This window comes from Phaethon aethereus (assembly GCF_964289735.1).
Source record: "Phaethon aethereus genome assembly, chromosome: 12".
In the NCBI taxonomy this organism is placed as follows: Eukaryota; Metazoa; Chordata; class Aves; order Phaethontiformes; family Phaethontidae; genus Phaethon; species Phaethon aethereus.
Window position 1 is genome coordinate 19,428,332 of NC_138588.1, and position 26,223 is coordinate 19,454,554.

Consider the following 26,223-nt stretch of genomic DNA (forward strand, 5'->3'; position numbering starts at 1 on the left):
ATGGCGAAGACCTACGACTATCTGTTCAAGCTTCTGCTGATTGGGGACTCGGGAGTGGGCAAGACGTGCCTGCTATTCCGCTTCAGCGAGGACGCCTTCAATACCACCTTCATCTCCACCATCGGTGAGGGGCTGGGGCCGGCCACCGCCATCCTAGGGGCGAGGGGCGTCCTGGCTGGGGCCCTCCCGCCGGCAGAGGAGCCGCCGGGCGGGCGGGAGGGAGGGACGGTGGGGCGCCGCCCGTCTCGCTGCTGCGCTCGGCGGCCTGTACGTGGCCGCTGCGCGGGCGTGGGCGTGAGCCCCGCGGCCGTTACGGGCCCCGTACGGGAGGAAGCACCGGGGCGCCGCCGCCGGTCGCGGGAGGAGCGGGAGTCCAGCCCGCCCGCGCTCGGGAGCACCGCTCCTGCCGTTCCTGTGGGGGGCCAGCCGGGGCCCCGGTGCGGGCAAGCCGCGCGGGGGACGGGCTTGTCCCCGGCGCGGCGGCCTGGAGGGCGGCTTGGTGGCGCGGCCCTTGCCGGGGGCCCGCGGGAGGCGATCGGGCGCTCCAGCGGCCCCGGCGCCTCCCTGCGCCCGGGCGGCAGCAACAGTTGGCTGGGCCTGGGCAGCGCGCAGCCTTTGAGCCGCTCGCCCGTTGTTTCTGCTGGTAGCGGAAGGAGTGTTTCTGTGGGGCTAAGTAATGGCGTGTGCAGGACTGCATCAGGACCGCGTCCCGGGCGAAATCCAGAACCTCGCACGGGTGACGTTACAGGGTGATCTTTCTGTCGGTTTTTCTTGCTCTTCCATTATTGATGGTTTCATCTCTAGATGTAAATTTTCAGAAGGTGGAAGAGGGCTTGGGCTGCTTAAGCTAACTGTGGCTCATGCTGAGCTGCGTAGTCACAGTGACTAAACCGCTCGGCAGATAGTTTAACTCTCTGCTTTTCTCCACTCTCCTAAATGCTTGTGCGTATTCATACACATGTAGTTCACGGTTTTGAGATTTGGAGTAGTTCAGTTCAAGCTCCTTAGTCCACCTGAGTTAGAAGCTCCTTAGTGACTAGATAGAGGAACCTCCTTGACAAAAGTTGAATTTGGTTATAAATTTGGTGGTGAAAAGGAGCTTCTAGAGCTCATCTAACCTCTTTTCGTGACAATGAGATGTGATATATCAAAACAGACTGCTGTGGCTTATATTTCTATAAGATTTATCAGTCTTAAGATACTATCTACTGAGTTAAACAGAAGCAAAATTTTCAGGTGCTTCACTGAGACATTGCTGAATTGAAATCTCAGTCTGACAAGACTTGATTGAGATTTATGGTTACCTACTCGTAGTTGAGGTCACTTCTAAAATAAAATGAAGTACACTGTTTTCACAATGAAGGCATGAACCGCAATGAAGGCTTCTAGCATATAGGAGGGCAAAACTAATGCTGGCTTTGAAAAATAACACTAAGAGAATGAGTATACTCCTTATTGGAAAGCAGTTGATTTAAAGATGAGGTGGAATAACGTGTGATTTGTTTTACGTTACCTGAATGCTGTATCCTTTTCAGACGTGTTATTGTGCTGAACTTGGTGCACAGGGAAGGAACAAATTTTTATTTAGGCAGATGTGATTTTTGACTATATGAGGTATGGCTGGCATTTCTAATGCTTTAAGAACAGATTTTCTGCATTTCAAAAAAATATTTCTGAATAATTCAAGTGGCACATTCCTTTTCTCTCTGCAAGCATTTTCAAAATGCTCTATCAACACCAGCTAACCAAGGCCTGAGTAGCATTTTACCTAAAAAGGTATTTTGCTGTATCTGTAGTAGAATAAAAGGCTTAATAAAATACATTAATAAATGCTGCATAGTTTTAAAAAAAAAGCCTACATCAGTCCTGTGCTAAATATAAAATACCTCTAAGAGATAGCTAATGAAATGGATGTGTCTGTCATCCAACCATTTCTTGACATTTCTTGAACTGCTTAGCCCCTTTATTTCTTTTTCTCCCTGATTCACTTTGAAGTCTTGAGGATTGTGAATGCGATGCTGTTTTTTCTTACCTTATTCAGTAAATATAAGATTTTCTCTCATTTCCTTCCTTTATATTTGCTTTCACAAGGGTCTTATTTTCAAGACTTTTCAACTTGAAGCAGCATACTAATAATTGAGGCATGCTTCTGATTCCATAGGCAGTATTTGTGATTTCACAGTTACGTTTCCCTTCTTATAATTTGTTTCTTCCAGTCCCCTTTATTTTTTGGCAAAGGAGCTACAAACAGGAAAGTTGACAGTGCAGGAAATAGTGAAACTGTTCATAAAGTGCTGACATATACTTAAATAAAAATACTTGGGTTTATTTCAGTCTTCCTTACTTGTATTACTTTTAGGTCAATAGTGTAGATTTAATCTGTTCTTGAAGACTCTCTCTGAGTGCATGCTGACTGATCAATACTAGTTGATTTGACAGTCATAACTAATATATCTGATGAGCTTAGGGACATTCCACTTTTAATAATTCTGATTTTTTTCCTTGACCGATAAAGCATAGCAAACCATGGTGTGGAGGGAGATACAGGGATGTGATGCTTTTCCCAAACAGGCATCCCTGGCCGTTTAAGTTTTAAGGTCTCCCTATTAGTATTCCTAATTGAGTACACTGAGTCTTCCTGAAGTATAAGCTGCCAGGCTGTTTTGTTTATGTGTTCTTCAAAAAGTGGATCCTGCAATATGGTGGTACTTATTGTAAATTGAACACACGTTATAACAGTGATTTTCATTAGCACACATGATCCTATATGCCCTAGTTCTCCTCCAGTTTGTCTCTCTACTAACAAGATCAGGGTTGGTTTAACTGTAGAAGTCTGAGAAGGCATATCCTTGAGATGTGTTGACATCAAATTTTATTGTTTAATCTTATGTGTGTAAATGCTATTTGTGGGTGAGCCGAATCATTTAGAGGTTTTTCCTAACTACATGGGATTAAATTTTTAACTGTTTCAACACTTCTTCCTCAGATTCTACATCAAGAAATGTAAGCAAAGTTTGCTGCCATGATGAAAGGGCCCACATCATATCTAAGCACCAAATATCTTTCTTGTAATTTCCGGTTAGTATTTTAAATGGGGTTAAACCACAACACTTCAGTTACCAGAGCAATGGAAACACTTTCCAAAAGCAAAAAAAGAAAGTAGGAGGGGGATAGGGAAATACTGCTTTATTATAGAATATTTGTTTTACTTGGCCTCAATGTTCATATTATAGAAATGAGTCAATAATGAATTGTAGTTACTTTGTCATTTTGCATGATACGCTTTTGTCATACTTTGCAGATTCCCTTCTCTTCTGCTGTCATGCAAAACATGCTTGTAAAGCTACATCCTTGTAGATTGCTTGGAGGTTTGCAAGTGGTCCCTTGACTTTTCTCCTCAAGACTTTGGTCATGTTATAATGATGGCTGTACTGATTCAGACAGCAAGGTCTTCTAGCCTGGTGTCCTGTGGCCAATGGTTGCATAAGAAGGAGGATAAAAGTGCAGTGCATGTGTATTTATAATTTATCAGACTTTTCTAATTCTTGGTGTAAGAGTCTTTCTGTCTTTGTCTGGGCTACCTGGCATGACTAACACCTTTAGCAAACTTCGCTACATTATGAGAAGTGAACCACATTATAAGAAGTGAACCAGCAGTCTTCCTTTCAGATGATCCTTTTGGGTATTCTAAGTGATGTGTTTTCAATCTGTGAAAACACAGATTGGCCTTCAGCAACTTCAGGCAAGTCAGGTCCTTGGCCTCTGGCAACTTTAAATTTTTCACATCGGGCTTTGTAACTCTGTTTGGAAAATTCCTGAAAGGACTGACAAGTCATAATACTGCTGTGGTCCTTAGTCAGGATCAGCTTTTTACCGTTAAGATGGGATAAAACTTTTTTTGCAATGGGAATGTGTTATGTAAGCTTATATTGTTTGGTTTGCTTCCTGAGTGGAAACTTCTGCTTTTGCACAGTTCTACATGGAAAGTAAAATGCAGTTGAGTCAGCTCATTTTGACACTTCAACAGCTCCTAAAGCAAAACTTATCTTGGAGTATCTCATATGCATTTTGCTAGTAGTTTCAGTGCAATGTACAAGACTAAGAAGCATTAACTTAGCAGTCTTAACTTGCTGTTCAAGTAGTGCTATCTGCTAAAACTGGATTGGGTTTATCATTCCAAATAATAAGGTTTATTCTTTGCATTCCTTTCAACTTTTTGCTTAACCTGGTTTCTATGAGAGTAAAGTCATATCTTTTAGCTGATAGCATTTCTGACTTAGTACAAAGGCTTGCTGACTCTGAAACAAAATTTGTTGCTTTTTTTTTTTCTTAATCCAAGATGGTATCAACAGGTGGCAGGAAGTTGCCCACACAAGATAGTATACTGTATCTGAGAGTTGAAACAATTTGTTGATTTTACAGAAGTAACTTTTCCTTAGCCTACATCTTGCAAAATAGGACACTACTCCAGCAATCAAGCACGTGTATGCTGACCTTTGAACACTTCGATGAAAATCCTTTGACAAGCAAAATTATCAACTTCCCCTTTGCAGTGCAATTTCCATGTCTATAATGTGTAATGGAAATTGTTTTAGTGTACTTGAGTCAAATTATGCCTCACTGAGTATTTTTACTCCTCTTCCCCATGGTTACTTGTATGATAGGCAAAAGGTTGGTTGTTGCTTTGTTGGGTTTTTTTCGACCCTTCCATTAAACTTCAGCATTCCCTATCCTCATTCAATCAATTTCTTTTGGGCTTCTCCAGATGGTAGGAGCTATAGAAGAAAACACACATCAATGGTAGATGAGCAAAGGGAGGGAAGAGTCAGGAAGGCGTTGTTAGTAGTACTTTATTAATGGTCATTATAATAAACAAATTGTAAGTACGACTTTGAAGTGAGACTAGTTTAAGTGTTTCAGGTGGCACCATTATTCATACCTACAGAATGGAAGTGTATGTTCAAGGTTTGCAGGATCTGAGACTTGGGTATCTCTTCAGTACAGTGTGAGAAGGAGGTCAAGGGCTTACATGGGAAAAAGGGCAGATAGTATTATGGAGGTAAATACAAAACTGGAAGAATTATTCCATTTTCAAGGTATGTGGTAGGTGGTAAGCAAGATGTTATCTTGATCAGAAAGTGTTGTAGTTGGAGACATCGTAGGTTAAAAGCATTAAAGTTTGTATCTCTTGTGACCTTATGTTTGCTATTAATACCTAGTTGGTAACAAAAGGCATCTTAGACTTTGACTTTTCATCTACTGATGAGATTGCATTATCCTACTGTATTCTGCAACAGGCCGACGATGTAAGTGAGATTGTTTGGCTTTTATTAAAAATGCTGTTGCAGCTTTCTTGTTGCATGTTACTCTGAAACAGTGTGACAGATGTCAACTGTTTTATGCTTGTTTCTAACTGGCAGATGGAAGTCTATCTTGGTTATGTGTTATCTGGTTTTCTGAGTGACAGGAGGGCAGCTTGGAGCTGCTTTTGTGATTTGGTTTGAATACAAAGTTAAGAACACAGACTAACATTGAATGAATGCAGGAACAAATGTATTGATTGACTGATACATGCTTCGAGAGAGGTATTGAAGGCATATAGCTTTTGTTTGGGAGATTTTTATTTACTTTTTTGGAATGATTTCCTAGTCCTGCAGTAGGCCATCATCTTAGTAGATATACATGTTGAACAGACTTACTTTAGAATTTAACAAAAATTCAGAGTAAGTGACGAAGAATACATGCAATATTTATAGTGATGCTTTATTTCATGTTTTGTGAGATAAATTAGGTGTGTGTTTGTAACTCAAAGGATATTACTTTTTATCTTTAATTGGATGTTATGGTAGCTTAAGCGCCCAGTCCCTCAAGTGGACTGTAGATACATAAAATAGATTTGATCCTTTTCTAATGTGAATGAATTATGGATAATAGTAACTTCAGTGGAGTTACACTGTGTAAGACACTTGTACAAGCAGAGTAATAATAATAATTGCATGTAGTATCAGTTTAATCTTGTAGTTTATAGCAAGCTTTCCTCTTAAATGTAAGCTATGGTGCTTTTGGTTAGATTGTATGTAGTTTTCAAGGCAACTACAGTACTGCACGTTTCAGAAGACCTCACTTCTTCTGGGGACATCAAATAGTTGACCAAGTTTAAGACGATACGTTTTAGTTTTGCTGCTGCTGTGCAGACTCTACTGCTTTGGGCACCAGAGAAAAAAGCCTGATGCTGAATGTCCGTGGCATTCTCTTATATGTATGGCAACATGTAAGAATGTGTAAAGCAGACTGGTCACTAATAGGCGTCTGGCACCAAATCTGGAACTCTGGAAGAACGGGTTGAGTTTAAGAAATTGGACAAAGCTTAAGTGGCTGCCAGCCAGGGAACACATACGCTGCTTTCCACCCCCACCCCCCCAACCGCCCCAGCAAATCCTCCTTTCTTTCTTCTGCCAGAGAGAAACAGCTTTCCTTTACTGAAAGAAAATATCTTGTCTGTATGGTGTGACTTCTGGTGGGATTAAAGATGAAGTAAGGTATCTGTGTCAACCCAAGCATTGAAGGAAAGAGGAAGATACGGTCAGAGTAGGTCAGAGTAACTGCTGGCTGGGAGAACTTCTCTGGCTTAGCAGAATTGACTAGAGAGGAGTACTTAGAACATGCAATGCAGGAAAAGGAGATGAAGCGGCCATTAAAAGAACCTTGCATAATTGGGGAAAGAAAACTGTTATGTGTCAGAAAGACAAGTATGGCCTTCGTTAATAAATTATGTGGTTTTGCCTGTTAATTTAGGTCATAAAAGTCTTTCAAAAAAGGCCTATTTGGTCATTCATGTAAGAATTTAAATAAAGCAGCCCTTTTTCCCTCATGTCCTTTGCTTCCCAGACAAAAAAACTCCCACATACTTACCCCCATGTAAAAACATGGGTTTAAAAAAGCCTTAGATAAAGATGATTTTCCCAAAGTCTGTTGAGATTGCCACCTTTAAAAATAACTTCAGTAACTTTAAACTTTCTGCTTTGACTTTTGGCCTGATATTGCTGCCTCACTAGCTACTTTACATGCTTGCCTCTAAAATAAGACCATATTTCAGACTCTAACTGAAACTCCTAGATTAGAAGATTTATCTTAACAAAGATAATTCTTCCTGGATGAGACGTTTTGATTTCCATGGATAACCAAGATCCTTTTGGACAGAGTATCAGTTACAAAGCTAAGAACTGTCTTGCTACCATTGTTGATGTGTGCTTTTTTTCTGTGTGTTTTTATCTCTGTTTATGTTGCTGGTAATACCCTTATTCTATATACTTTTCCCTCCAGTTTTAGCAGGTCTGTGCCCTCTGAAGTCTCATCTGTTTAATGGGTGGGGTATAACTTTCAAAAATTCCATCACTGCTCATCTTTTTTAATTACTTCTATCTTTATAGTGGTCATGTGTAATTTCTACCCACTCAGTCTAACATTATCCACTTCAACTTTTTTTTTTTTTCCCTTTGCCTCTGACCCTATCTTGATATCCCTGAATCTCTCAAGGAGGTGCTTGGCAGTCCAAGCTATTGGGCAGTAGGAGTGTTTAACTGTACATACTAGCTGTTCCAATCGAGTCTTCCATAACTGGCTTAATAGCTGACAGGATATGTATGCAGTACCTGTCATAGGTACTGTTGGAATAGACGATACGAAGTGCATTGTTCGTACTGTGCAAGGGTTTTTTATCTCTAAGTGATCAATGACTTACCAGTTCTTCCTTTGCTTTGTGAATTGTGGTACACTCTGTATGCTTGCTTTTCATGTAGCAGCTCTTCTGCTGTAAACATACAATGGTATGGCCCCCAAAAGTGTCTATTTCTTCATTGTAAATAACCACTTCAGTGTAGACATACAGATCAAGTGGGAGCCCTAGAACTTTAAGAGGCTTTTTAAAAAAAAAAGTGGCATCTCCATTTCTCACTGGACGGTCAGTACAGGTTCATGTGGGCCAAAAATTACTGAACAAAACCAAACCTAACCTTTTTGACCTGTTCTCATCATCACAACTGAAGTGATGATATGAGTAGTGAACAATGAGCTTTAAGTCATGGTAGCAAGGTTGTGTTGGTTACACAGGATTTTTTGAATAAGGCATTTTTTCAACCTTTTGAATGCTCAAGATGCTAACTTTTGGATGAAGTGAGCTTTTTTTTTTCCTGACAGCAATATTCAGTTAGAGTTATCTTGGTTAAAGACAGCATTTTACATGGTTCCTACATCTACAAACATATGGCCCCAAGTTGCGCCAGGGGAGGTTTAGATTGGATATTAGGAAAAATTTCTTCACTGAGAGGGTGGTCAGGCATTGGAACAGGCTGCCCAGGGAGGTGGTGGAGTCGCCATCTCTGGAAGTGTTCAAAAAACGTGTGGATGTGGCGCTTCAGGACATGGTTTAGGGGACATGGTGGTGCTGGATTAATGGTTGGACTTGATGATCTTAAAGGTCCTTTCCAACCTAGTGATTCTGTGATTCTGTGATATCTGATTTACAGGCAGGAGATTCAGGATCATCTTTTCCTGTTTGAGGGGGGCTCCACTTTCAAGTTTTTTTGGTCTTTACCTATTAAGTGATGCTTTTGATGAGGACTGATCACATGTCATCTCATATTAAGCACTGGGTTTCTGAAAGAATAATCAAATATTTGTATTCCTAAGCCACCTTCTAAACGGGAAACTCTGGTGGTTTTACCCATTAAGACATGTGGCAAAGTTTGGTTGGTTTTTTTTTCTTCTGCGATAGAAAGCCATATGCTGCACATCCCAGAGACCTGAGGGAAAGAAGAGTTTCAAAGTAGATGATACACAGATGATGCACAAATACAGATGCACATATCTCCCATTGCTGCATTACAGGTTAAGTGAGTATTGGGGTTGGGTCCTTGGGAGATGGAGAATGGTCCTTGCAGCCATTTCTGTTCCATATCTAGCTATAGTTGAAGTGTGAAATATAGAGCAATTCCTCTACTAGCGCGGAGCTGCAGCTGGTCAGGTGATATCCTTGTGTAGGGTCCACACTGGAGCTGCTTGCAAGCTACTTGTGGGCCACCTTTTGGTCTGTATTAACTTGGGCTTTAATTTAATGATTGGTTTAACGGATTCTGTGGTCCGCTACTCTGAGGAGGAGCGCTGTGACTGTATGTAGCTCTTGTCTAAGTTATGCCATCAGTCATCATTACAGATGATGGTAAGGTGAATTATGGAATTCACCCAGATGAAAACTAACCTGATCAAAAGAGAAGATGATTTGGTTGCGACTCCTCACTGGCAGGACCTACCCTAGTTTCAGCTAGCTGTAAAACTGTAGCCTCAACTCAAGTCTAGCTGGTTTTAATACTTGCTGCTCTCCAGTTGCATATTGGCTTGAGAGGAATATGTTGTCGAAGCAGCTAAGTTAGTACATTCCTCTTAGAGATGGTCAGCCTATAAATAATCCTTATAATAAACAAACTTTGCTGTCTGTATCAGTAGTGCAATTTTAATTTATTTCAAAATTATTTTAGATGAAACTGAGTTACCATCAAGTGTAGCTTATTTTACATTCAAAACAGAACAAGAGGTGGACATAGGTTAATTTCTGTGCATTTTCTTTGAGCTGTAGTACCTAGATTGTAAACTCTAAAAGACATTCTGCAGGGACCCAGCCCTTCTAAAGTTGGGCTGTTGTGACAGTTGGTAACTTTACTGCTGCCAAGCAGTAATAAGTTTCTACTGCTGCCAAGCAGTAATAAGTTTCTACTACTGTGTTGTTTTATAGTCTTTACATTTGGATTGAGTATTTTTGGTGTTTAAAATCATGCAATTCAAAAGCTGCTCAAAGCAATCTGTAAATTCTGAATTCAAAATGCTGAAAAGAGAATTTCACTTTGCAGGATCTTCTAGTATTCACGCTGAAGCACTGCAATGCATGGATGTGGTGGCAGAACTCACAGGAGCACCAGTGGCTGAAGAGCACTGGACTCAAATCTTAGTATGGTGATCAGGTTAGACTATAGGTTATTGAGAACTTATTGAGACCTATTATTACATTACAGGTTGTTATTTTTTTTTCGTCAATAACCTGAATGTTACAAAGTGTAGGTTGGTCTAATTCTGATGATTGTTAAGTTGTATTCTGAATCCCTTGTTCTCTTTTAAATAGAAAGTAGTTTATTTTAAGAAAGGAAGCTTAGAGTGGTAGCTGTACCATAGCTGAGGAGACACACGCTGAAGGAATTTGGCAGCTTGCTTAGCATTATGAGCATTGATCTGATCTTGGTAGTAAGTTTCAAGGTCTTATGAGCAGGAAACTGCCTTATGTTATATATACACATGGCACCCACATTCTTTATTGCCTCACCTACTTTAGCCATTTGTAGATATATATTTTGCCAGTGTAGTGTGTTTAAACTTTAAGAACCTTACTGTATTAATAGCTTTCAAGGTGGATGCTGCTGCTCTGCGTATCATTGTGTAGGATGCCGATACTAGATTCTTTGTATGGGTGAATAGTAAGATGAAGAAAGGCCAGTTAACCTGAAGGAGCCTATCCAGCCCACTCGGAATTTAGTAGTGTTTTGTGGATTCTTATGGGCTATCCAGAAGGAATATATTTTCCTTCCTAAAGGACAAATCCAGCTTTGCCCCTTTAAGTTGTGAGGGGATGAATAAAACTGGTTGCACTTGTGTATAATTCTAAAATGAATTTATCTTTACAACTTTTAAAAAATGTTGACCTTCACCCTGATGTGTTGCTTCATGTTAATCTGCTGCATTTTTGAATGGTCGCAATAAAAGACTACTAAGTCTTTAATTTACATAGTGATACAAGACATTGCTGAGATCATCTGAAAATGCCTTGCAGATGTTACTAGGGACTAAAGCCAAATGTTCAAGTTCAAAATGATTAGACTTTGTTCTTTTGCATGAGGCTGTATGACACACTGGTGTGTTGCAAGTGATCCCCACCCTGCCTTTTACACTGATCTTGTTTCCTACTTGGTCATTTCTTATGTTTACCAAAATCCTTTAAGAAAGATCTAATATAAAAGCAAATTTCTGAGGCTTAATTTATCTACCTTTATAGATTGAGACACCATACTGATGTAGCACTAGAAAATATTACCTTACACAGCTGGCTTTTTTACATGGTGTTTTTTATTTAATCCAAACCCTACAATACCTACTGCTGAAAACAAAACCAATAGTAATCCCTAGGTAAGCTTGTGGGAAAAATCTGTGGGAACAAATTGATGTCCCTCAGCTGTTGCATATGGGTGCATATGGAAAAGAACAAGTTTCTGGAAGAGTGTTATCCTGTATGTCTGTCTGTGCTTGGAATCTGCATGGAAGATGTCGAAACTCTTCAGCTCTGTTCATGCGTCCACACAAAGCTTGTGTGTGATCAGTGCTGGTATCTCTGCGCGTCTGTCATCTTGTGGCAAGCTAGGTGTGTAAATGAGCGCTTAAGTGTCCTTCAGTACCGATGGCTTACGACTCTTCAAAGTATAATGAAAAGCAAATGCACTGGCAGCAGTGAATTTTGATACGCATACTGCTGTGGTATCTTGGAGATTACAGGCTTGTGATGGCGCTTTCAAATTCAAACCCATCCTTTGGAGAATCAGCAGAACAAACCCAGCTATTACAGCTATGCTATAGAAGTACTACTGCTTACTAGTTCTGATGTTCATCTATGCAACTTAGTTGCTTACTGTCCACAAGAAGCAAAGCCTATAGGGAGAAGTATTTTCTGAGTACTTCTAGAATTCAACAAACTGAAGGTGAAGCTTATTGAATTTCACTCAGGTGCCTCTCCTCACTTCCTTTGAAGGTAGGTTACAAATCTGATTGCTCATTTCTAAGTTGCTTTTAATTCAGCCTTTACTCTGAGTGACTGCAGGAAAAATGTTTTCCTTTCCTTTTTTACATCTTGAAGACTCTTGCGTGTTGTCTTGCAGTAAAGAAGTTGCAAAATTCTCTCCCTCTCCAGCTCTGCCCATTTAAAAAAATCAAAACCTTCACAACCCCACATACACACACAGTAGGACAGGAAGGACCAATGCTGTGAAGTTGGACTGAGCCCAGCTTGAAAGTTGATGCATAAATTCCAGTTGTTCTGATGCTGTATTGCTCAAAAGGGTCATGAGACTTTGTACCTTGACTCCTTTCCCCGTCTTGTAATGAATTCCTTTTTATTGTGATCTCTGTCTAATGGTGATAAGTACCACAAAGTTTCTGTTTATCAGGGAATCCCATTGGAAAAATCTTCTATTTCCATTTAGTTTTACTTCTTCCATTCTTACTTAAAAGAGTAAGGTAAAATTTAAATAAGTAGGAAGATAACTTCTTTAAGAGGATGGGTTTTTATGTGCAGGTCATGCAAAACAGATCTCATAATTTTTAGTTTGATAAACAAGATCTGATACTGTGGTGCATCTTTTACGTTCTTTGATAGGTGGGTCTGAAATGAGACTCTAGCAAGCGAATCGGATATTAATTTTTTCACAGCAGCTTTACCCATTTTTTTGGTTTAATCACTTCTTAAAATTCCCTTGGCTTGTATATTTAAAAAAAAAACCAAAACAAAACCCAAACAACCAAGCAAAAAACAACTAAACCATTTAAAATGCTAATACATTGAGTAGTAATTTTTTTTTTAATAAAGTATTGCTTTGCCAGAGATGGAGAAATACTCTGCTGTGGTAGATATACAGGCTAGTGTACACTATCAGAGATTGACATTTATTTGCATCCTGAAAGGGGTTGATTTCCTGGCTGATTTCTTGCTACAGCTGCACCAGAAAAATATTCACTGAGTGAACTTGGTGAAATGGGAAACCTATTAAAATGGGAGACCTATTAAATCAACCTGAGTTAAAAACAACAGCAGTTGACATCTGACCATACAGCTTTCTCATGTGTCCAGCTGCTGCAAACTAATGTTGAGCCACCTTTACTTTTGGAAATATTTGCTGGTACTGTTGTAACAGTTTACTTGCTGTAGTCAGAATACTTTGGTTTCTTTGTGCTGTAGCGTTTTCTGCAACAGAAATTTTGTTTAAAAGAAGAAACAAGACAATCTGTAAGTCCAAACAGTGGTACTGTGTAGGGAAAAGTTGTAGTGGAGACCTAGCTGAAACTGATTTTGTAGCAGTGAAAAACCTGAGATACTTGGTCTGATGGCTACAGGGTTAAAATTGTGGATGAGGGGAGAACAAGAGAGTAACACACACGCCTTGAGAGTAAACTACTGTTCTGAAAACTAAAGTAGCAAAATGAACTTTCAGCATCTCTGCTCAGCTTGTTCTTACATTCCTCTAAGAATTGCCTCAGACTAGTTTTCTTAAGGTTCATAGTAGCAAATCATTGGTACTAAAGCTGGAAAAGGACCCCCTCAATATGTTGTGCTGCGCAGTCCTGTATATTTAGTATTGTAATGCAGCTCTTTGGAACGCGTCCCAATGTCTCTGTAAAATGATTGCATTACAGCTTAGTTATGGGTAAAATCTGCCTAGGTTGGCTGGAATAAGAAGAAACATGTAACTAGGGAGCGGAGTGGTGAAAGAAGAAGAGGAAGTAATGGCAGAAGAGCTTCTGGTGTACGAGAATGAACATGACTTCTTGGCTTAAACCAAAAGAGGCCTAGGTGAGGCCAGCCTCCCTGGCCTCTGATATTTGGCTGCGTGGTATTGGACAATGGTATACCCTAGCTGGGGAATTTTATTAGCTTTGCATAGTGATTACAAGCTAAATATGGCAACATGCAGGTCTCATGGTTTTTTGTGTAAGGCTTTGTGTGCTACTTAATGAGACTTTTTCTTAGTGTGCAGATTTCTCTGCTCAGCGTATGCTGTGACAGTTTTATTGGGAACTATCGGAGGAAATGCCCTCAGTAAAGTGAGGAGTGGGGATGCAGCCTGGCCTATAGTTAGCAAGGCTCTGAAAAGGACAATAAGCCCTCGGCTGCTTTTACCCCATGCTGCAAGGGAAATGCAAGCAGTTAGAGTTCTAACCAGTGCGCGGTTTGGGTCTCAGCTTGGACGTCATCCTTGTAGACTGCAAGTTTGTGATTCCTGCAACAGATGCTCTTGTATCCCTACCAAATACGTACTGACTTGCTAGGTGAACACCAGTGTGTCAGACTTCTGTGTGGCGACTCTGCTTTAGCAGTTAGAAATAATTATCCTGTTAGCCTTTGCATTCGAAGAATTAATCTGGGTCTGTGTTTTCTAAAAGCTTCTGAAATGTAACTTCAGACGGGCATCCAACTCTTTCTGGGCTTTTTCTCCCCACTGGAGAGAACAGCATTGCACATTGCATTTTAAAACTGTGAAAGCTGTGTGATCCTTTGCAATCAGACTTTCAGATTTGTAAATGACTCTTCTTTATTAGACCTGAGTATCTTTTCAAACTTTTGTATCCCAGTGTGTGACTGTGCAAAACAAGAGTTCAGTGGGAAAGGAAACTTTCTGTCAGTAATTACTTTTGAAGTGCTATAGTCACTGGCGGTCTTACATGGTGTAATTTAAATTTAACTGTAACCAAAACGTTGCTGGTACTTAGCTGTGCAAGTGTAGTTGGCAGGAAGTGGTAGCACATGTCACCAGGCTTGCTCTACCAATGTTTGCAAGCTCACCACTTCCTGTTACTGAAGTGAAAGAACAAAAGAAGCACCAGTTTCTAGTTCATTTTAGCCTCTAAAAAGTTGCATTTGTTGAACTTCTTAGTACCATAACAAAGGTATTTATGGCCTTCACCTTTATATTCTTCTTTTAGCTTTGAAATTCATCTTTATTTGAGATTTTTGGTTAAGCTCCTGCTAGAAATCCTAAGTTCCGATAAGATATTTTTTGTGCAGATCCTGAGTTTTAGAAGTGATCAAAGGCATGGCTGTATAAATCATTTTGGTGCTGTGAGGGAAATGACTAACCACAAGAAACCAGTCTGTGTAAGGCATGGATTGGTGCACATAGGTATCTAACTGCAGCGTAAGCTTGCTTTGTCAGAAAACCATCCCTACAGGACACTCTCACTGTTTATGCTGATGTGTCTTAGCTTCAGTAGTTGATGGTAGGTACAGAATTATCTTTAAACCCCAGTAGTCTCTGAACCTAGTTTTCCCTATAGTTGTTAACTCTAAGTCTTCGGGCCTAGACACAAAGGAGCTCTTAAAACTGATTTGATTTGCTGCTGTTCATGATACGATACGATACCCTTTCCAGAAAATCCTGTAATTGTGCTTTGTAACCTTTGAGGCCAAAAGAAAATCTATTCAGAGCAAAGGTCATTTGTTGTCAGACCTGAATCCGGTTGCCTGTGATTTCAGCAAGTGTTGCATCTGGTTAGGAGAAAAACCCTTACAAGGGAGACGCAAAATCCTATCGAATGTAAAATGGAAACACTTTCCAAACTTCTGTTACATATAATAAGGATTTTTTTTTTTTTTAAAGTCCACATCATGCTTCTGTAATTTTTAGAAGAATGTGAATTAATGAAAGTATCTTTTTGCCTGTAGACTTACTAGTGAATCTTGGGCAATTGCAATTGTAGCAGTAGTCATAGCATTTTAAATTAGTGCGATGAATTTTATACGCTGTTAAAAGTGCTGATGTGGTATTTCTGCTCATAATTTGCATTCTAACTAATGGGCTAGACTATGTATCCCTAGCACATCAAGATTAAGTGGCTGAAACTTGGTATTTTTGGTATATTAAACTATTAATATCACATGCAAGAAGAATGAAAGTTAAATAGTTAATGAATGCCCATATTTCATAATCAAATATTACTGTAGTATATGAAAAAATCCCATAGCTTCCTCTTTAAGTGGTGGACAAATTCTTAAAGCTAGAAACAGCATTTTCCCAATTAAGATACTCTTGATAATTGTCACTTAGATTACATCTGAGAAAAGAAGAAATCAAATAAATAAAATAACCTACCCTACCCCCCAGATCTTTTACAAACTGTGACTAAATATCAAGTAACTATTTAAGATTCAGTGAAGAAAAAATGGGCCATTAATTTCAAAACAGATTAATTGGGGTGGCAGTCCTGGAATTCAAAAATCTGGCAGTCATATAGTGGGACTTGAGCAGTCTTAATTTGAGCTGTGTTATAGTATAGGTTTAGAGATGCAAAAGTTAAAATAGTCCAGGGTAAAGGACAGTCTGTTTGGAAGTCTTTGCTTTGATTTGTAGATCTGTTTGGTCCTTCTCAACATTAAAAGACATTATTAAGCCCTTCTGAATTTTTTTTTTTTTTTTTTTGCTTTTTGCACCCATGGGTTAAATCAATCTCTGAACTGATGGGTACCATGTGGAAGTGTAAGCGGGTAAAAGGAGAGAAGTATTTTCTTGACACCTTTTGGAGCTTCCTAGAAAATCTAAGTTACTCCTAAACTGGTGTTCTTGAAAAAGTGCTATGTGTGATCTACTTCAGACACCTTCAGTAACTCTCTGTATGGCTTTTATCTCCTGTGATGCTTTACCATTTACTGTGATGTCTGACATCAGTTTTCAAAAGTAGATGCCCGTTTTGAAAAGGAACTAAGGGGTGATAGTATGTATTTTTTTTCCTCAGAGCCAGCAGAGGCTCTAGGGAATTGACTTGAACTGCAAGGACTAGTCAAAAGTTGAGAAAAATATACATTCGAATTAGTGACCTTATCGGTGTAAAATGGAAGAATTTTGAGATCAAATCTTCCTCTCATAATCTTGAGTAACTCTAGTAGTGAGTCTGAGTTTGGTCTATTTTCATTGCGCAGAATAATTTATCCTTGGCATGTTGAATGCAGCTGAAAACCGTTGTGCATCCTCAGCACTTCCTAGTGTTTGGAAGAAATGACAACTTCAGAGTAATTCTTTTGCCTATGTTAGCTGTACCAAATTGTCAAAAGGAAACTGAACACTTCCTTTTCACTTATTGCAAAACTTAAAGTATCTCTTTCTCTGGCAGGAATCGACTTTAAGATCAGAACAATAGAATTAGATGGAAAGAAAATCAAGCTACAAATATGGTAAGTATTCCAAAGTAATTTAAGTTTTCAGTGAGTATTGAATTAATCTTTGAGCAGGAATACTTTAACTTTTGAGCCCAGGTGTAGAAGTTTCATACCTTTTATTCGTTGACTGTCTGTAAGGTTTATGTTTTCTTCTAGCTTGCTCTTGGACTGGTTCTGCTTCAGTAGCACAGGAAGTAGCCTGTTCACATGCAAACGTTACAGCAACTTCCCATTTTATCAAAAGCTGTCCTCTTAAATGTGCTTTTAGCTATTCTGTGTGGAAAAGAAGTATTACTGTAAACTAAAATATGTGACCTAATAAAATGTAACCTCCTCTGATACTTTGATACCTAGTTGTACTCCCAGAGGCACAGGTGAGTGACAGTGCTCCTGTTCTTGCATGGTGGGTTAGTAGAGACTGAGCCTCCTCATAGCAGCAGATGAATATTTTGGAAGTAGCATTATGACACATGCCCAACTCTTTAAACGCTACTGGTGAATGTAGGGCTTTTACCGATTTCTCAAATTCTAGAAAAGATAGTTGTGATACTTGCGTGTGAGCCAGAATTCTTGTGGCTAAGGAAGTGAAGTTCCAGAAGTGGTTGGTAGAAATTTGCTGTCTGTAATGTAAGTCAAAAAGCTGGTTTTTGTCAGGCTTTTGGGGTTCAGCTCCCCCAAGGTGTGACTAGTAGCCAGACACCTTGGTCCTCTTGTTCACTCACAGACAGAAACTGCTTTGAAGTCATCTAGGGTAAAATATCAGCACCCTTAAGGTATAGCGGCTGATTTTAATAGCTAACTGTATATGAAAATGCACTATCCTAAAATATTTTACTGCTGCATGTTTTAATTTTTGTTTAATACAGGACTTGGATGCATTGGAGCTGCCTTTTTAAATTTTTCTAGGGAAGGCTGTGTAGTGCTGAATTTTATTGCTTGTGTGAAAACTTAAACGCTTTTGTGCCATATTTATGATGCTGCTGTAGCCACTGATGTAAGTAGGATAGCTTGGGAGCGAGGAAGATGTTGAGGGCTGAAAGAAACTTGTGCAAACAGCTTCTAAATGTGGGGGTTTTTTTTTTTTTTGTAACGAGTTGAACGTCAATACATTGTTACTCTGTATAAAAAAAGACATCTCTCAGTACAGGAGAGTGTAAAGATCACCTCCAACAAATACTTGTTTTCACTGAATTTTAGGGATACAGCAGGCCAGGAGAGATTCCGCACAATCACAACAGCTTACTACAGAGGAGCCATGGTGAGTGCTCTCACTTGAAAAAAAATTAGGCACAACTAGTGTAACTGGTTTGTTGTTCTTAAGGTTATATCATGTATTTGGTTTTTTTGTTTTGTCTTGGGGTTTTTTGGTTTTTATTTTTTAAACCTGCTGGTACTTTGTCTAGTCCTGTTTTTTGTGATGAAACTTCAAGCCCTATTGTCGTCTTAAATATAATTAAATTTTCTGTAGATTATAATAAGAAGCTAAGTTGCCAAGCTTTAATCAGATGAGTGTGGTTTTTTTACTGCAATCAACCCCTTTAAACATTCGAAACGTTTGAAAAGTAGGTAATGAATTATTTTAATATTGAAAGTGTTATTTCACTGAATTGCTTTTACTTCAGCCAGTAGCGAATGCAGAAACTGGGCTAGAAATACAACCACCTACAGAAGCTACTGTTACTTTTTCCTCCATTAAGAATGACTTGAAGTCAAATAACTGACTTAGAGCTTGCACTCTTTGTGGTACCAGTGCTTGTAATGGTTCTTAATGCAATGATTCGAGATACTTTATGTTGAGACACTGTTCATTTCAACTTGCTGATTACTAGCGATGCTGCTATTACATGTTCTTATCACTGTGTATGAACACATCTGTTCCATTGGTAGGCTGGCTGTGGGTCCAAATAACTCCACTATTACGGAATATAGATGGGGAGAAACAGTAATGGTTGTGGCTCTGTTAGAGCTTTCTAGTACTTAAAAAGGTTTTGGCAGTGACATGGTCTTCTCCCCACCTCTTAGTCCATGGCCAAGGACTTTTCTTTGTCCTACGAGGAATGATTGGAAAGGCAATAAGGAACGGAGGCGAACCTGCCAATCTGTCCTTAATGCAGTTGTTGTGTGGTTTCCCATGCTTTGCTAATTGTTGAGAGCCCGTGCTAGTATATTTACATAACTGCCTAAAAGAGCTAAAGCTTCTGGGAGAGCACATAGTGTCATCTTCGCTGTAAGTATCTACGGGGCCCAGCAGATTGGACCTCACAGGTTTGTCATCTTTGACTGCTTAAAGCTGTTGCTTCTAAACTTGGCTTTAACAATAGGGTCCTGGTTGCTGTTGTAGCAGAATTTCTAAACTTTTCCTGACTATAGGCTAATAATTTAAGAACTTCATATAGGTGGTGTGTTTGACCTCTACCAGTGGCAAGAGATGTTAAACAGTAATACTTTGGGTAAATTCTCAGCAATAGCATAATGCTTTGAGAAAGGATTATAGGCGCATGAGTTGTACGTTGAATTTCTTGCAAGTATGATCAAACCAACAGCATACATCAAAAGTCAACCAGTAGTGCTAGCTCACCTAACTAGATTTTCTTAATTTTATTTAGGGGATTATGCTGGTGTATGACATCACAAATGAAAAGTCTTTTGACAACATAAAAAACTGGATAAGAAACATAGAAGAGGTAGGTGCTTTGGAAGGCACTTCTCACTCGTTCCGTCTTTTCCATGATTTCCCTGGGACAAATAATCTTCAAGTAATTACTCACTTTCATTACAGTAGCCAACATATATGGGCAAGTTAGACTGTGCAGTGAATGCGACAGTGATTATTGACAGAGAGAATATTCTCTCGTTCATTTAGGTATAGAAGGTAGAAAACATAAGTTTATAAAGTAAGCATAAAGTGTTTTAAAACTGCTCTTACTATATGACTTTTATTGTTCTTTTTTGCTTTTTGGGTATGTCTAAGCAATGGGAAGGAGCAAGATCTTAGGGTGTCTACCTTTCACTGAGATGATGACAGATCTGTCTAATTTCAGTTGTTACTGTGTTGTGTGTTTGTCCGATTTGAGACTTTTGAGCTTTTCATTTGGTCTTGGGTAAGCTTCCTTCCTGCTAACTTATTGTAAGTTATTTAATGGGACATGCTGTCAAGTACGGATAGGTCATTATGAAATTAGAGAAGAAACCTTAATTTTAGTGAAGCTGTAGTTAGGTAACAGAATCTTACTGGGTTTTTTCCTTAAACAAAAAAATCCATGGGCTTTTCTCTAGTATTGTTCTTTGGCTCTTAAGCAAAAATCCTGTATTAGTGACCAGTTTGATCCAACAGTGACTGGGCTAGAAAAGTTCTCTTAGTGAGAGCACTTCAACGAAGAGATTATTACTTAAGTAGTCTTTTATTAATAATATATTTTAAAAATGCAAATGTACCACATAATGATAGTCCAGCCAAATACCCCAGATGTCCATGCACTACTTTACTTCCAAGTGTGTACTGTTACGTTTCCAGAATGGCCAAATGCCTGTGCATGTGTGCAGCCTGGTAGAGAGCTCATGATACCATATTTGATCTGTAACAATACTCAGGCAAATTTAATCTAGGAGTATTTATTCCAAGTTATTTTAATATTTAAATATTAAATCGCCTGTTTCAAAAGTCACTCTGTTTCTCAGTAATGCCTTCACATTAGATAACTTTTTAAAATTAAAGTATTCATTTGTGGGTGAGTTTGACACAAGTTTCTTTTAAATAATGGTCCACTTTATTTCTGAGAGATTACTTTTTCTTCTTTCAGCATGCCTCTTCAGATGTAGAAAGAATGATCCTGGGTAACAAATGTGATATGAATGAAAAAAGACAAGTCTCAAAAGAAAAAGGGGAGAAGGTAAGCTTTGGTGACTGACTTTATTTAGAAGCCTATTTTTCTTAGGATTATGGCTGTTGGATATTTGGTATCATTTAGGCACATGAGAGATAATGGGCCTCAAACCTCTTGTTTCAGAGACTTTTATATATAATAGGATGGCAGGTTTGGGGTTTTGTTTTTAAATAGCACTTGACTGTCTTCAAGTTTGAATAAACTTAATGGCACTATTGTCTTGAGGGAAAGATCCTGTAAAGAATGTTGACCTTTGCTATAGCATGAAGTATTCTAAATCTCTATACAAAGCTTTGTATGTAGTTTGATCATGTTGTACTCAATTCACCATGGTGGTTACTTACTCTTGTCATAAGTACTGTTATTAAAGCTTAAGTAATTAATTGTCCTGCAGAACAAAAAGAAAGAATACTATCTAATCTATGAGGTACAGAGTTAAAATAGTGTAGTTCTTAGTAACACAGCTTACAGGATGATTGTATGTAGTCATCTCGTCCATAAATCTGTATCAATGAAGATTCTATCTTAATGTTCTTTTAGGTCCTAAATAAGTCTTTTTGTAAGCAATTAATCACCTTGTTAGTTTTGAATTTACACAAGGGTATGGCCTGTTCCAATATTTTGTCTAATTGTCCAGTAACTTTAATGTTTTTGCAAGAGAAAAGCAGAAATTAAACTAGTTTGGCTTTGTTTTTAAAGTTTGCTGCACCATACAGCATCTATTCTATTATGAACCTGTGTGAAACATTCCTTTTAGAAAGGAACTTCAAAAACACTGAAAAACTGTAACCTCTCTTCCAGTTAGCAATTGATTACGGAATCAAATTTTTGGAGACAAGTGCAAAATCCAGCATAAATGTGGAAGAGGTAAGAGATGGGTGTTAACGCTTAGGTGTGTTTCTTGAACTACTACTATGGGGGCATGTTTCATGATCTGTTGGGCTTTCTGACCTATCTGGGACCTGAAGTCCCAACTGTGCTCCTGGGTCACCAATCCTGTTATATTTAAAGAGCTACTGTAAAAATCCAGCGTTTTTTGTTTTCTGGTAGTGTCGGGAATTGTTTTTTAAATGGTGTTAACAGAGTTGTTTACTACTGTTGTCGCAAACAGTTGCTTTAGACTTCTGTGCCTGGCCACTTAAATTGCAAGGGCTTTTGGACGGGGAATACGTGTAATTTTAGAACAATGGTTTGTGCAGGAACTTGTATTCAAGATTCTTTACTTTCAGAATAACGTGCTAGTGTGTCAAGGAGCCTTCAGGTTGCTGCTAAATACATGCTGTGTAGATGAGACTGAAGATTTGTGTGCTAACGTGGAACATCAGCATAGGCTGTCATAAGCTGATGTTACAGGAGGAAGAAGGTTTAAAATACTCTCTCCACAGACTTGCAATCTGGTTTACTGCAAAAAAATTTTGTGTTAAAAACACAAGATCCGTATTCATGAGACCATGAAGAAATAGAATCGGAAGGAAGAGTAGCTCAACTCCAGTCTATGTTACCATGAATCACTCCTGTCATCTCGAGGAGGGTGGGGGGAGAATCTTGACTCTCTGAAAACCGTGGACAAGAAAATAATATGATATCAAAAGGCAGTTACATTAATACTCATTCATTCAGACAAGACAGACTTGTTCTTAAATGTTGTTTCTGTACCGTTCCATGTGTATTGGTGGGATACCTTTGAAAAGTCCTCCAAACATGTACTTGAATCAGATCATGCAGCTAACAAATCAGCTAGAAACTAAAGAGATTGTTACTTTAAAATAACATGACTGATGCAGTGCCAGCCAAGTGGTTTTTTTCCTGATTGCAGGATGATTGTTAAACAATACATTTAGAAAGGACTTATTTGCATTGTGCTGCATCTGGAATAGTGTTTGACCTGATTTTCACAGTGTCATTGCGATTCTTAAAGCAGGCAACGGAAGTGTGAATGTTAGCAGCTAATGCCAATGGTGGATATCAATAGTCTCCTAATAAAAAGTACCTGTCTTCTTCATTAGTTCCTCCAGATGATTGACTTGCTCTTTCAAGACATGACCTGCAATTTCATTTTAATTCCTGTAGGTCATTAAATGTACAACATTAGTTTGTGCTTGCTCCAAACACCTTGGCTATCTGAATATTTTTTAAAAATTGTCACATGAATAGTGAAGAAAGCATTAAAAAATGCAGCTGGTATAGGCATGTAGCAAGTAACGATTTAGTGCTTTTTCCACCAAATGCTTAACTTAAGGGAAATGACACAACTGTGATATTCTTGTGATCAGCAGTGAATTAATTTATTTGATGTGATTTATTTGCATTAAATGAGTGTCTGTCTTTGGATATATTCTGAACACGAGAGGGGAAATGATGACAGCTTTTTTACACTCTGGAGCTGTCCTTGGATTGTTGGTATTTCCAGATAGCCTAAAGTCTTGCTTCTGGAGAATTGCAGGATTTTTCTGCTACAGAAGTTTCTTTACTCCTTCATATATTGAAGTCTGAAGATGCTGAGATTTGCCAGTGTGTGGTTTTTTGGGTTTGTTTTTTTTGTTTTGTTTTGTTTTTTTAAATAGGGATGTTGGTAGCATAAATAACATTATAGCTGGCCAAGGAGCGAAACTTTTGGAGGACAGAAAGCAAGCTAACCTTAATGTGAACTCCCAGGCATGCCATCCTCAAACGTTTCTGTGAGTTTCTAGTTGCGATGCACAGTACAGTTTGGCAAATAAAAATAATAAAATATTAGTGTATGCAACCTTTGCTTGAGAAGGTTTGTATTTTGTTGTTTTTCCCAAGAGGTATGCGATGGGATAGTCTGTTCACCTGTTTCAAAGACTGGAAGGGTGGAGACTAAAAAGAAAACATTTTTTTTTCTTCTAAAGCATGCTTGTTGCAGTTTTATGCAAACAGCTATTGTACATAGAGTGCCTTGCAGCTCGAAGTGCTAGCAGTGGCCTACAGAACACTGTACTGTTGAGGTGTCTGGCTACTCCAAATCTATCTTGTCTTTAATGTGTCTTGTGACTAACTCTTTTTTTTTTTTCCTCTCATTCCTCACTAGGCATTTTTCACACTTGCACGGGACATTATGACAAAGCTCAACAGAAAAATGGTTTGTATTTCCAATTGGCATATTATTATATCATAATATACACATATTATAGCATGACTGCTAGAATAACTGGCTGAGCAGTAGCCCTACGAAAAAACTCCTGGGGATTACAGTGGAATGCTACATCAAATTTGAGCAAACAGTGCTTTATCACACTTTATTACACATCAGTGTGTAATTGTTCTTTATTTTTCATGAACATTATCATTAGGCAGCCTGAAACTGATGCATTCTTTTGAAATGTAATGATGTGATCCCGGCTTTATTAAACGTCAAATTATGTAGTCACTCCTTCAGCTAATACTTGAGATATGGATTGTTGGATAAGTGTTTCTTTTTAAAGTAGGCAGTTTTACTGAGTGATTTAACAGTCTAGATAATTGAGGTGCTCAAGTTGCAACAAACCTCTGCTTTGCTTATTGGTTTACAAGCGGGGGGAAGCGGGGAGTGAAACTAGGAAAGCTAGACTTATTTTTTTTCTGCATTTTATGATGTTGATACTCTTTTTCTCTTTCAGAATGACAACAGTTCATCAGGGGCAGGTGGGCCAGTAAAAATAACAGAAAACCGATCTAAGAAGAGCAGCTTCTTTCGATGCACGCTACTTTGATGAACTTCTAATGATAGACTGCAGCACACTTAGAACTTCTGCTTCTTTGAAAGCACAGGGTCACAAAGCCTGAGAAATAATACCACCAAGCTGCTGCTGAGAGCTCCATTGAACGTAGACTGCGATACACAAAATACCAAGTGGATTTTGCTCACTAAGCCTATTGACCTGTCAGGCTCTTCTTTCTCAGATACGGAAGCTATGAAGTGGAGACACAAATGCAAGAGTTAACTTGTTTCCTTTTTTACTTTCTGTTTTATTGCCTGTTGCAGAAGCTGCTATGTTTCTTTTAACTTTGCACATCCATATTGGCCTCTTACTGCCTGTTACAGCACAATCTTACATTTGTATTTGCACAGTTTGACTTGTAAGAAAGATTCTTAGCAGATTTGTGCAGGTTTTTCTTGCTCTTTTTAAACAAATTTATTTTCAAGCAGAAGAGCCAGGGATAAAATTAAGTCTCATTTCCATTATTTTCTATGCTGTATACTTGTGGCCATGACTGCAGTATGGATGTTGACACTCTATTGATGAGAATTACTGTTAACAATTGGCATTTAAATATTTGTATGGGTTTTGTCTCTTAGATGCACAAATCTGTTCATGCAGAAGCTATGGCTTCTGTTCTGAATGTACTATGTTGCTTTTCTTTCTTTACCAGGCTTAGCAAAGTTGTGTTCTGAATTGCCAGTCACTGTCTGATTCACAGATGCACCTTTCAGTTATCTGAATAAACACAGCGTCTTTCCTCACTTAACTTCCCTTCGTTAGCTCAAACTGTCTGCACCTTGTTTGCTTCTGATGAGGAAGTACTCTCTGGAGTTGAAGTCGTCCTCACAAACTGGCCTCATCACTATCACTTAAGTGGCTTGTGGAAGCTGAATGCATGAGTTTTGAGTAACCTCTTTGTGGATTCGTTTGTTCAGAAATGACTGCTTCTAAAGGTGACTTCCATTTCTACTGTAATTCTAAGGATAGTTCATTAATGTCTGTGAGCATTGACCCTTGACCACAGAGGTGTCCAAAAACTAGCTTCCTGTGCAAGTGGCTAAAGTTTATCCAGTCTGGCCCGAAGGAAATGGTCACATTGGGGCTATAATGTACTGTTAGTTATGCAGTTAATGCTGAATGTGTGAAGCCCTCATTGGTCTGCTCAAGCAGTTAAGTTATTTTTACATCAAAAACTGGTATAGTGACCTAGACTGTTAGAAGCAGAATTGATAGTTGCCTTTTTTTACTCAATTGAGCATTGTATAACCTAGTCTTTGTTCTACTACTTTTTTTATTGTCTTCTGAAAAATTTCCTCCAATGAGCAATGAAAACAGGTGCTTCAGTTCTGTTGATGTGCCAAACTTGGACCATTGTAAGCTTTAACTACAAGTTTGTGTCCGGTATGTTTGTTGTTAGGGGATAGGTGCATTCTGTCACTGTCAAAGTTAACGTCTGACGTGCTTGCTTTTGCTTCACTACATTGTCTAGAGTCGTAAACAGTGAGTTGGTTGTTAACCCAGATAACCGCTTCATTTTGTGGTGTCAGGTACTGAATTCGTCATCTCTGGGTCTGTTGTAAATATTTTGAAAGTGAACGGGCCAGTAGCATTAGATTTAAAG

The 26,223-nt window shown here is 38.8% G+C and overlaps 1 protein-coding gene across 1 annotated transcript; it reads left to right on the plus strand.

Moving 5' to 3' along the window:
• Positions 1-24,816, plus strand: RAB8B (RAB8B, member RAS oncogene family; the record flags this gene model as incomplete). Its single annotated transcript, XM_082005235.1, is given in 10 exon segments — positions 1-124; positions 16,969-17,029; positions 18,212-18,272; positions 19,621-19,698; positions 20,815-20,904; positions 21,700-21,765; positions 23,951-24,001; positions 24,519-24,543; positions 24,670-24,743; positions 24,745-24,816. Coding segments are annotated over 10 exon segments (702 nt in total).
• Between the last annotated feature and the right edge of the window lie 1,407 nt (positions 24,817-26,223).